The following is a 12,244-nucleotide window of genomic DNA, read 5'->3' as shown; positions in this document are numbered from 1 at the left end:
CGGACACGTCCGGTGCGGCGGATCTGGGGATTTTTTAGGGTTTCGGGGAGGGGATCCGAGATTTGGAATGGGGGGTCTTTAAATAGAGGTGGAGGGAGCTAGGAGAGTCCAAATGAGGTGCGGTTTTCGGCCACGCGATCGTGATCGAACGCTCTCGATGATGGAGAAGGTTTTGGTGGGTTTTGGGCCAAATTGGAGGGGTGTTGGGCTGCAACACACACGAGGCCTTTTCGGTCCCTCGGTTAACCGTTGGAGTATCAAACGAAGTCCAAATGGTACGAAACTTGACAGGCGGTCTACCGGTAGTAAACCAGGGCCGCTTGGCAAGTCTCGGTCCAATCCGAAAATGTTTAATCCCCACACACGAAAGAAAGGTAGAATTGACCACCGGAGGAGAACGAAGCGCCGGAATGCAAAACGGACAATGGGGAAAATGCTCGAATGCATGAGATGAACACGTATACAAATGCAATGCACATGATGACATGATATGAGATGCATGACAATGATAACAACACACGGAGACAAAAACCCGAACCCGAGAAAATAAAATAACTTAACGCCGGAAACGGCAAGAGTTGGAATACATATTGGAAAGTCATATACGGGGCGTTACAGGCGGTGGTGGACAGCGGCAAGGTGGGCAGCGGCGGGGTGGGTGATGGTGCAGACATGATCGGACCCAAGCTACCTGATACCAAGGTGTTATGAGTTAGGGTTCTACCGGTTCTGAGGCGGAGATTGTAGGGGAACGATGAAGGATGACGAGGACGAGGGCGCGGCGGCCGATGGCTGGGCGCCGTCCTTGCATGGTGGAGAAGAGGCGGCGGCGCAAGAGGCGGCTAGGGTTAGATCTTCCGGCTCCCTAAAGAAAGCCGAGCAAATGATGATTGCTTCTTACTTGATTATTAGATTGATACATCTCCTCTCCTTACATAGAGAGGTTTACTTTTTTAACAATATAAAAAGATTTATTTGGCTCCTAAACAAACAATAAGATAATTAGGCTAAGTCGATAAGATAACTTGGGCCACAACACATTGGGCTAAGCCCCTAAGTGTAGGCCAAAACCGATGCCAAATTCACTTTTTGAACATTTGGCACCGGTGCCCTACATAGCCCAACCGATGCCAAATAAAAATTTCAGGGCATCGATTCCTCTACTTGTTCCGACGCCATATTTTGTTGAGGCAATAAACTAGACAACCACTGTACTTTTGCATGCGAGGCACCACCGGCGAGACACTGCTTTGAGCTGATATATTACTAGTTTATACGTAGGTGGGCCAGAGGTGGATGGGTGCCAAATTCTTCACGTTGTGGTGCCGGTGCTGAACTTTTTACATTTGGCATCGAAGTGTATGTGGCAAACTTTTTAAATTTCTGACACCGAACACATAGTGGAGGGCCTAATATGAGCTATAACAGACGATGACCAAAGTCGGGCCGTGCACTGCATGCATGTGTACCGAGCGTCTGACAGAGGGTTCGAGCATGAGCACCACTGGCACCTGACGATCCCATATCTCTCACTCATTAAATCCGTCTACAGTGTCGTGTAACAGCATGCACTGTTGCTGACCCGCGAGCAGCAGTAAATCCTCAACCGCCCACGGCCCACCACACCCAACCAAAAAATTAATCAATTTCTGCCCGATATACGATTCCACTACAGTAGAGCGTGCGTACTCTACTGTCTAATCCGAAAACAACGGAAGATCGGTCGATGCTCCGAGCCAAACACGATTTTTTCTTTTCCGGACTCCGAACCGATCGTCCGTGCGCGGCGCAGCGCAGGAGGAGAAAGGCGATGACGCCGCGCAGCACTGTAGCCTCCAATCTTTCCTTTTCCTGCCCACCACCACCACCTGCCTTTGAAGTCGAGCCCCCTCCCTCCTCCGATCCACACGTGGGGGTATATACTAGTACGTGTATATACGATACCACCACCACCACCACCACCTCGGCGACTTCGCTCCTGCCGGCCCGGCCATCTCCATCCACCGTCCGCTCCGGCCGGCCACCTCGCCGCCGCCGCCCGTCCCCTCCTTGTGATGCTTCGGTACCCGCCTCTCTCTCTCTCCCTCCCCGTCTCGCCCTGCTCGCTCTTCTCGCGAGGATTGTTTTTCTTGTTTCTCTTTCCGGGAGCTCGGAGGGGATCCCAGGTGTTCTTGGCGGCGGGGGAGGAGGCGGCCTTGCTTGTTCTGGATCGACTGCCAAATCTTCTGCTTATCTGGTGTTTCTTTTGCCGGCGGGGTTGGTTTGTCGGTAGAGCGCACACAACCACGAGCGCTTCTTCTGCTTATCCACCAATGCCGCAGCTGTGTTGTCGATTTCTGCTTGGATTCAGCCTGGGTTACTTTCACGCAAACCATCTCTTGTTTCCTCTGCCGCTCATAAATAGGCCGCTCCCTTTTGATCGAGCTGCTGCCTGGCCCTTCCTTCAGAAAAGAAAAAAGAAAAAGAAATGCCCCTGCATTTGACCAATTTGTCTGCTCTGTTTCTCCGATTCATCCGGGCTTTTTCCTCTGTGCTGTCATTTGATTTATGGGATTATTAGTCTGCGCAGACGTGAATCCGACTCCTTCAGGTTCTTGCTGGCGACTACTATTTGGTTTCCTCTCCTTTCATTTCCTTTCGGAAAGAAGAAAACAAGTTCTTGGCTAAGTAGCAAGATCCAGCTCCGTTGCTAGTTTCAATCCGACTAATTTAATCCCCACTCCACTCTGGGTTTCTGTGTTCCTCGCCTCTTAAAAAGCTTTAAAAAAATCCTTCGTTGGTGGCCGTGGAGTCAACTTGTCGAGCTGAGAAGTTCAACCAGCAATAAAGCTCGGCGGAATCTTCAGACTTGTTTATTCTTTTACCTGGAGCTCCTAGTTGTTTCCAGTACAACCATCTTCTTATTTAGTATAGCATTTTCCCTTGATTCAAATCAATTCTATAGCTGTGAGTGATGATGCGCACACCAACTGTTGATTTGCGGTTTTATTATGAGCATACATGTCTTTCCACTTTTGAACGGTCAATAAATGGATTTGTTCTTACCACTTTTGAACGGTCAATAAATGGATTTGTGCGCAGGCTGTCGCAAGGAGGCGGAGTGCTGCGCTGCGCTGGTGATTACTAGTAGGCATCACATCTCCGGCCTCATTTGCCCTGTTCATCACCAGGTATTTTCAGTTCCATCCATGTAGCCGTTCAAGAAATTTGCTAGCGTTATCTTGATTGATCTCTCCGCCTTCTATTGTCACGGTAAGACGTTCATGGTTTCATTGTCTGCTTTGGTTCCTGCATCTTGTTCTTAGATCAATGCATGTCCCCTCACTGCAAGTTCCATTATATTAAGTTCTAAATTAATCACCCTCGAGATCTTCAGTAGGAGGAGGGACCTGTTTTTTTCTCGTTTATTTTATCATCAAAGATTTAGAGAGCCATAAAATGGATGTGTCTTGCCATCTTCTTTCTTTTTATCAAACAAATTTGTAGTTAGTTGTTTTTCATACAGCTGCATGAATTAGGCAACCAACTTTCAGATGTACTACAAGCAATCTAGGGTAGGCACACCTGTAATCTCCACACTGTGAAGAACAAGCCAGCTGATCTCTGTTGAGCCTTTTTCTTCTGCAGCTTCTTGGAAGTCTACATTTTGGTCAGACCCTTTGAAGAAGAAATCCTCTCACAACTACTACCATGGGTGCCTGTGTGTCTTCAAGCAGAAGGCGGAGACCGCAGAGATTGCGCTGCACATATCGCCGCGGAAAGGTTTTGAGAAACACGCCTACCATACGCGCCAGTGATGTGGGGACCTGTGCTGCTTCTGGAGAAGTTGTCCATGTGGAGACTTCTGCGGCCACTCGCAGGAAATCCGATGGCTCTAATGTAACATTCCACCTCACACAGCTGCAGTGGCATCATAGCGAGCTAGACTCTGAAAATGGAAGCGGTAATCGGAGTTTTCATGTTACTTTCATACATTTTAGGATCCAAAGTCTTTACATTTCACATTTAGGATCGAAAGTCCTTATATTTTGCCCTATTGGTGCAGTTGTATGTCAGGAAGAAGCATGGTTCGATTCTGTCAGTATTTTGGGGTCTGATTCCGATGAGGACTTCAGCAGTGTCAACGGAGGTATTGTATTTTCTCTGGACAGGTTTGATTAGCAGTAGGCATATGAATTTGTTCTTATATATTTATGCACAATCTTTTCTTGCAGACTTTCCTGCCATGTCGAGCGCAGGAAGGACACACTTAGTGCAGTGTGAAGATGCTTCATGTATTGCTGATTGCATCCAGAAGTTCGAGAAGTTTTTCGACAGTTCATGTGTTGCTCAAGCTGTTGAACAGTACCTAACAAGAGATGCAAACTGTATGGATAAATCAAGCCAATCCGGTGTTCAGGAAGCAGAGAGGCTTAAAATTGCAAGTTCGGAAACATCTGATATCTCTGGTGCAAAGGTGGAGGAAGCAAAGACAAAAAATGATGGCGTAAAAATGCTGACAAAACTTCGAAGAGGTGACGAGGCATGCAATAATTTGAAGTCTTTCAAAGATGGAGAAAAATCTCATGAAAGTATCTTCAAAAGTTTGACACCAGTGTGCACGCCTCGTCATGCTAATAAGGTTCAGCCTTTGGGAGTGGCGAGCCCACGGGGCCAAAAGAAGAAGTCAGGAGTTGTCAGGCTCTCTTTCACGAGGACATCTTTTGATGGGGAGCAAATTACTGAAATATGTGAGTTTTCCTCTGATGTGTCTTACCATATTTTTTCTACATTAGATAATTTTCAGAAATATGATTGATGTTGAATCTCTATCCCCAGGCTCTAGGAGGTACTTGATTCGTCCAAGAGCCGGGCTATTGATTCCTCAAGCCAGCGAGAAAATATCAGAAGGTTGTTGGTCCATTCTTGAGCCTTCGACCTTCAAGCTACGCGGAGAAAGCTTTTTCAGGTAAGAGTTGGTGCACCCTTTGCTTGTCTTGTTTTGTAATTTTCTAGTACATGAACTTGGTTTTAATTTGTATAACTTTTATGTAGAGACAAAAAGAAGGCAGCTGCCCCAGGAAGTTCTCCATATACTCCAATCGGCGTGGACATGTTCATGTCACCAAGGAAAATACATCACATTGCCCAGCATATTGAGCTACCATCTATAAGGCCAAGTGAGAAAGTTCCTTCGTTACTTATCGTAAATATTCAGGTATGATAGTCAGAACTCGCTGGTTTCCCCTAAACATTTAGGATGCTAGTTGTTGCAATGATTACTAATGCGTATGTATTGTGCACCCAGATGCCTACATATCCGACTGCTATCTTCCTTGGGGACAGCGATGGGGAAGGGATTAACCTGGTGTTGTATTTCAAACTGAACGACAACTTTGAGAAAGATATTTCTCCTCACTTCTATGAGAGTATCAAGGTAAATTTTCTCTCCCGTCTTTGTTCGCAGACAACTGATGCATGTTGATGACCTAACTGATATGCCCTTGATCTCTGTTTTCTGTCTCATTTACAGAGACTTGTAAGCGATGAGGTAGAAAAGGTCAAAGGGTTTCCATTAGACTCAACTGTTCCTTACAGGGAAAGATTGAAAATATTGACTGGGTTGGTTAACCCAGATGATATGAATCTGAGTTCTGCGGAGAGGAAACTTGTGCAGGCTTATAATGAAAAGCCAGTTCTGTCACGGCCTCAACACAACTTCTATGTGGTGCGTGACATTTTCTTGATGCATGCCATCTTTTTAGTTTTTTTGCTAGCATCTCCACTCCTATATAACATATGGGTTTGATACATACAGGGATCAAATTACTTGGAGATAGACCTAGATGTGCACCGGTTTAGCTTCATATCAAGGAAAGGGCTCGAAGCTTTCCGAGAACGGCTGAAGCATGGTGTAATCGATCTGGGTCTAACCATACAGGTAGCATGATGACTCATTCTTCTTGATAAGTTGCTAGGAGGGATAACTTGTCGATGAACTGAAAATGTTGAGCGTGTCATGCAGGCCCAGAAGCAGGAAGAACTCCCTGAGAATGTCCTGTGCAGTGTAAGGCTAAACCGGCTTGATTTCGTCGATCATGGACAAATACCAACACTCCTTCCTTGCGATGACGACTGACACGTGACCTGGGTGTGCTAAGTTAAACCTGAAGTCTCAGTCAGGACCTCAAAACCATTTCCAGGTGCTCACAAGTTCTGACCCTTGAGGATTGATGACCTTCCCTTTGCTATGTGTGCTTGGAAGGGTTGCGTTGCTCTGCAAGATGAACGGTCCTGCCGCAGCCCGCAATGTTGTTATGTAAAAACATGCGTATATAGTCACGTTCATTAACAATCTGGATATGTGGGTCAACTTCGAATCTGTGAACCCCGCGAATCAGGAGTTGATGATGCTATCTGGACGGCCTTATTGGTTTATTTATTCAATTTATCTCTTCTCTATCTTCTAATATCATATTGTATGTACATTATTTGTTATAAGGCTATGCCAACCTCCATCCAATTAAACATCACATTCTGAAACTTGTTCTGGACGTAGCTATCATCAATATATATGTCTGAGTTTTTGCAATCCAAATCTTGAAGAAGAAAATAATAGATTTGATGCTAAAATGCTAGTATAACTGACACCAGTTATCTCAAACTAGAATCCAACGGGAGTTGTTTAGAGGGAAAAAAAGTAGTGTAGCTGTCTTTCCACCAAAACTGACGATGCCATGAATCCGGGGTATCCAGGGCACCAGAAGTCGGCCCACCAGACCTAGTAAAGCCCTCGCCTGCCCATGCCTTCTACCCAGCCCATGGCCTCCACCAAAGGAAGAATTCGGCTTGCCATCCAAGACACGCCGAACGGGAGATCCAGGACTCTTCAACCGCCTTAGCCGACTAAGAAACTTGTAATCCTAGGTCTCGTCCTCTATAAGGCGAGGTCGGGCTAGTCATTAGGTATCTTACATCTCATAGTTTCACTCCCTCGATACACATATGAACATCTGCGTACATTGTGCTTGTGCACCCTATGAACAATTAGAAAGTAGGGTTTTACCTTCACCATGAGGGCCTAAACCTGGGTAAACTTTGCCTTTGAGTTCCCCAACTCGATCATCCGAATGCTGCGGTACCCTGTCGAGGGATCTGTCAGGTTCCAATCTGACAATGGCACTCCAGCCACCAGGCATGGGGTGCACTTGTTGGAAACAAGATACATATGTGATCTAGCATTATTCGTGGCATCTATGCTTAGGGCCTGATCTTTATATTTAGGCGCCATGAGCTTCGTCGCTGACTCAACGGGGTGAGTCGGCCTTGTCCCTCCCCTTGTTGAAGGCCAGGTTCTCATCTTTGGGAATTTGGAGTTCGTCACTGGCCAGCGTGATGAGACCCGTGTACATGATTCGGCACCTCCCACTTTGTCGAAGGCCTAGGAGCCGATGAAAATCTTCAACTTCCCCCACCTTTCACTTTGTCTGAGTGGTGGAGTCGCTTCACCAGATCTTGGATGAGGAAGAGTCTGACGAGGACAGTGACTTGAGCAACTGCCCGGAGGCAATCCTAACAACCGACTTGGCAGCGGTCCGGACTGTGGTCTACATGGTGGACACCAACAACACCGTTGCATGGAACACCGACGACATAGAGAAGGACGACGACTTTGACGTCACCACAACGACGACCAACTTGGACGTCTTGTGCACGCCAGTGACAGGCACAAAGATGAAATTGATAGTTTTTCGAGTTTTGAAACATTTTTGAATCTTGGGAACATTTTTAAAATTTGGAGCATTTTTATAATCTGAGAACTTTTTAAAAACTACAGTTTGAAATTTGAAACATTTTTCAAATGCATTAACATTTTTGAAATTCGAAATCTTTGTAAAATTCATTAGTATTTTCTTAAATTCAAATAAATGATTTTTTAAATCTTGAACATTTTTTGGAGTTTAAAAATGCAAAAGATAAAGATAAAAAATAAAAAACAAACAAACATGGGGCGCTCCGGCCCGCACATGGGCCAGCCCAAATTGCGCGCGGGGACCGATAGTCTGTCGCATAGTGGCCCATCTCATCTGTGGCGTCCAAGGAGCTGGCAGGCCGAAATCTCCCAGGCCAAAACCCACCATTGAAGAATATAATAAAGGGCCAGGGACTTTGTCTCCCTTTGAAACGCACGCACGCAGTGGGCACTCAGATCACCCCTGTTTCTTCGTTCTGCCGCTGCCGACAGAAGCTTCGATCAGGCATGCCCATGCCCGACCTGGCTACTTGCTAGTATCGATTCCAGTTGATCCAAGAATTGACGAAGAAGGTTAGGATGAGCGGGCGAAGTGGCAAGGAAGAAAGGCTAGTCTACTCCAAAGTCCAGTCATGTAGATTAAATCTGTGCCTTCTAAATTATGGATGTAGAATTGTAATAAGAGAATACGAACAACCAAAACTAATTAGGAAAATTTCATAGATGTGTTGTGCCCAGACAAGCCGCCCGCAAACCACGGTAAAACACTACGTCGCGGCATGAGCGCTGCTAGGATAGCTCTTGCGAAACCTCGCTTCTCGCTCGCCACAGCCATCGTCCCCGCAGATCTCGCCACTCCAGCCTCGCGGCATGCCTCCACGCCGGCGAGGGCCGCGGGCGCCGACCGCGGCCACACCCCCTCCATCCCCTCGGATGCCCCCTTCCGTCTACGAAGCCTTCCCAGAGATGGTGAGGCCGATCTTACCAGTTCCACAGGGGGTGCTCATGGCGACCAGGGCGCCGGGATGGGTGGAGCGGGCGACCAGGATCCGCGACGCCACCGTGGCGTGGATCCGGTGCGTGCGAGAGTGGAAGGCGGCAGGTCAAGCGGAGGCGGCAGAGACCGCCCCAAGCGTGAGATCCGCGGCAGTGAGGCATGCGGAGATCTGCCAGAGGAGGGCGGACATGGAGCAGAGGATTCTAGCAGTGAGGATCTACGACGAGGCCATGACGGAGGAAAGCGCAAGGATGCCCGCGTTCCCACACTCTCCACCGGCCGCGTTCGTGCTGTGGGCGAGGGCGGAGGTGAAATCAAAAGATCCTCGGCGGGCGCTGCGGTGGGAATGCATTCTGGGAGTGATGCCGTCGAGCACTCCACTTCAGTTCTCACCCCCGCCTCCGGCCTCCAGCTGAATCTGGATTGCGGGGCCGCCATTGCTGAAGCTTCTGACGGTCAGTTCAAAATTCAAACAGGGCAGGAGGCGGCAGGAGCAAGGAGGATTCAGATGTGTCGCTGGGCTATGGGTCCCCCTGGCAGGGAGAGTGAGGTAGATGCCACCACTTTGGCCAGCTGTGGGAGGACTCGATTTCACTTTCCCCATCTCCCCCAACCACTCCCCGCATCGACGAGGATAAGAAGGCGAGAGGGGGAAACCCTAAACAGAGGAGTGTGTTAGCCTGGATCCAGAGAGACAAATTTAGAGGGAACTGCTTTGCAGCCGAGGATTGCTTTGTGGCTAGTGTGAAGGACATCGATTTTTAGAGTCCGGTCGATTTTAGTTGCTCTAAATCGCCCTGGAAAGGGAGATTCATGCTGAATTTCGAAGAGATCTGGAAGAGCAAGAGCATGGCAGAGAACAACAGAGGAAGGGGAAGGGGGAGAGGTACTGCTCTCCCTCCACAGAGCCAAGGCGGGGCGTCGCCGGACGACAGGCACCCTCAATTCCCCTACTCTCCCCCGTTCGCCTATGGCTTCCCAGGGGCACCACCGCCATGGATGTTTGCGGGTGCATACCCTTTCCCTCCTCCCATGTTTCCTGGGAATGAGTGGGAGAGTAACTAGGGATTTAGTGGAGATCAGCAACAGAGGGCCAGACAGGGCAGCGCACAAGGAAATCAAGGAAAAAAATCAGGTGCGGAGTGGTGGGCAGCAGAAGGAGAAGCAGAAAAAGGCACAGGAGAAGAGTGTGGCAGGGGTTTCGGCTACGGATGAAGAGATGATTCAGCCCAAAGACTAAACAGAATACGCACAGGTTACCTGCTACAACTGTGGAGATCTAGGCCACCACAAAGCAATGTGTGAGAAACCCAAAAAATGCTTTATCTGCAAATCCACAACTCACCAAGTTGATGCTTGTCCTGTCAAGAAGAGGCCACACCAAATGGCCCAGTACATAGGGAGTGCTGCGTCTGGGCTGGGCTTTTACCATTTGGAAATGCTTGAGCTGGGGGTGAACTCTATAGGGATTTGAAGAATTGTGGGGTGGTTTACATTGAGTTTGTTCATGTGAGCAAAGAGAAACTAACAAGGGAGTTTTATATGATTTACAAGACTAACTGGCCATGGCAAATAAGAGAGATAGACGAGGATTCTTTCCTGGTCAAGTTCCCTCCGCACATCTCAGTTGAGCAAGTGGCTGGGTATCCTTGCTTTGGGCTCCCCTCCATGGATGTTACTGTGAATGTGGAAGTCTAGAAAGAGGAACTAGCCTATTTAGATGAGCTGGTGGAGGTGTGGGTGCGGGTCAGGGGCCTACTGCCAAAATGGTGTGAATGGTCAGTTCTTGATCAATGTACCTCAACTTTTGGTCTATGGATGGAGCTGGACTGGCAAGGCATGTTCCAAAGCTTGTTTGAACATGTTAGGGTGAATATACAGTGCAAAGATCCTGCAAAAATTCCCTCCGAGAGGCTTTTTGAGCTGGGAGGGGGGGTCCTTCAAGGTGCAACTGACTGTGGAAGTTCCCATAGTCAGGAAAGTGGTGGAGAAAGAAAAACCCAATAACAGTGAGGATTGTGATGGAGATGGAACACAACAGGGAGAGAGGATGGACACTAACAATAGGCTAGGAAAATCTAGTGATAAAACACCAAGATCAAATGAGGAACAACAGGGGGACAATGTGCATAAGAGAGATGGTTCTAGCAGCATGGGAGACAGAGAGCCATAATGAGAGATAAAAAAAGAGGAAAATGAGCTGGAAATATGTCAACCAGTAGATGAAAATGCCACCTCAGAACAAGGGCTGGACTGTGGGTCTGTGATGCCAAGAGAAGACCCTGAAAATGAAGTTACCAGGTTCATATACACTGAAATGTAGCAGGTGGAAAACTTGGAGGAGCAGTGTGCAGTGCTAGGAGGGGTTGGCATGGATAAAAGTTCAGGAGTTGAGATCGAGGAGGTTTCCCTACCTGATGATATCATGCAAGATTTCAGGGCTTTGGAAGTGGAGGAGGTGAACAAGAGTGTGCCTGAAGAGGGAGGACTTGCGGACAGAAAATGCAAGAAGCGAAAAAATGGGGACCTATTCAGTCAGCTAGGAAAAGTACCAGGAATGTTGGAAACCAACATGTCATGGAAAAAGCAAAAATGATCCAGATGGAGAAGAACTTGGAAATTTCTTCCATCAAAGGTATAACTTCGAAAAAACCTTTCAATGTTATTCCTGCTAGCATGACACACAGTGTGGGTGTGGTTGTTTCTGAAAAAAGTAGGTGTAGTTTGAGTGATAAAGATGATCCTGGTATAGCTGTAGAAAGTAATGCTTTTAAAGACAGTGTAGATGACCTTAGTGGGGATGAGGAGTGGGGATGAGGAGTTGACAATTGGGATCTGGTCCCTGTGGACTAAAACTAGATGGGGCAAGCACCCCAGCAAGAAGTTCCAAGGAAGTACATCTTTCAGAATATTAGGGGTTTACTTGCTTTTGGTAGAAAGAAATGTATTGAGGACAATATTTGGCCTCTAAACTCTAGTCTTGTTGGTTTTCAAGAAACTAAGCAGTGTGATCCAAAAAATTCCTTAATAACCTAATGGGTAATAGGAACTTTGTCTGGAATTCATTACCTTCCATTGGCTCTGCAGGAGGCATTTTGGTTGGGGTAGATTGTGATGTGTTTGAGATAGTTAGTTGGAAGATAGGCAGGTTCACAGTTAGTGTTGTGGTTAGAGATAGGAGTAATGATTTAGTTTTTTAGATTTACTACTGTTTATGGTCCTTCTTATGAAGAGGATAAAAATGTTTTTATCTTTGAATTACATGAGTTGTGTGTGGAGTGGTCTGGGCCTGCATTATTGGGGGTGACTTCAATCTGGTCAGGTGCCCAGAGGATAAGAATAATATGAATGTCAATTACAGGTGGGTAGATAAGTTTAATGTGTGGGTGGATATGTGGTCTCTGGTGGAGATCAAAATGTCAGGTAGGATGTATACCTAGGCTAATAATCAAGATAATTTGATCATGTCCAGGATTGATAGGATCTTCTCCTCCACAGAGTATGAGGCTAATTTT

The 12,244-nt window shown here is 47.2% G+C and overlaps 1 protein-coding gene across 2 annotated transcripts; it reads left to right on the top strand.

Moving 5' to 3' along the window:
- Positions 1–1,862: 1,862 nt before the first annotated feature.
- LOC125508035 (uncharacterized) lies at positions 1,863–6,449 on the top strand. 2 transcript variants are annotated; one of them, XM_048672579.2, is made up of 11 exons: positions 1,863–2,062; positions 3,082–3,170; positions 3,628–3,943; positions 4,046–4,129; positions 4,215–4,730; positions 4,819–4,948; positions 5,035–5,197; positions 5,288–5,416; positions 5,513–5,707; positions 5,798–5,920; positions 6,005–6,449. In XM_048672579.2, the coding sequence occupies exons 3-11, from the start codon at positions 3,691–3,693 to the stop codon at positions 6,116–6,118; spliced, it is 1,707 nt and encodes a 568-aa protein (XP_048528536.1). In that variant the 5' UTR covers positions 1,863–2,062; positions 3,082–3,170; positions 3,628–3,690; the 3' UTR covers positions 6,119–6,449. The 2 variants fall into 2 exon arrangements, with proteins under 2 accessions (XP_048528536.1, XP_048528537.1); XM_048672580.2 differs by lacking the exon at positions 1,863–2,062 and adding an exon at positions 2,135–2,590.
- The last annotated feature ends 5,795 nt before the right edge of the window (positions 6,450–12,244 follow it).

The sequence above is a fragment of the Triticum urartu genome, chromosome 5A (genome assembly GCF_056163025.1).
Source record: "Triticum urartu cultivar PI428250 chromosome 5A, HENAU_Tu73, whole genome shotgun sequence".
Taxonomy (NCBI): Eukaryota; Viridiplantae; Streptophyta; class Magnoliopsida; order Poales; family Poaceae; genus Triticum; species Triticum urartu.
Note: the sequence above shows the minus strand (reverse complement) of the source record. Positions and strands in the feature narration are given on the sequence as shown.

Bases quoted from the DNA above. Each gene is read 5' to 3' on its own strand.
- LOC125508035 (XM_048672579.2), top strand. From the start codon at position 3,691: ATGGGTGCCTGTGTGTCTTCAAGCAGAAGGCGGAGACCGCAGAGATTG. The intron at 5,198-5,287 runs GTATGATAGTCA...TTGTGCACCCAG, and splicing joins TACTTATCGTAAATATTCAG to ATGCCTACATATCCGACTGC. The intron at 5,921-6,004 runs GTAGCATGATGA...CGTGTCATGCAG, and splicing joins ATCTGGGTCTAACCATACAG to GCCCAGAAGCAGGAAGAACT.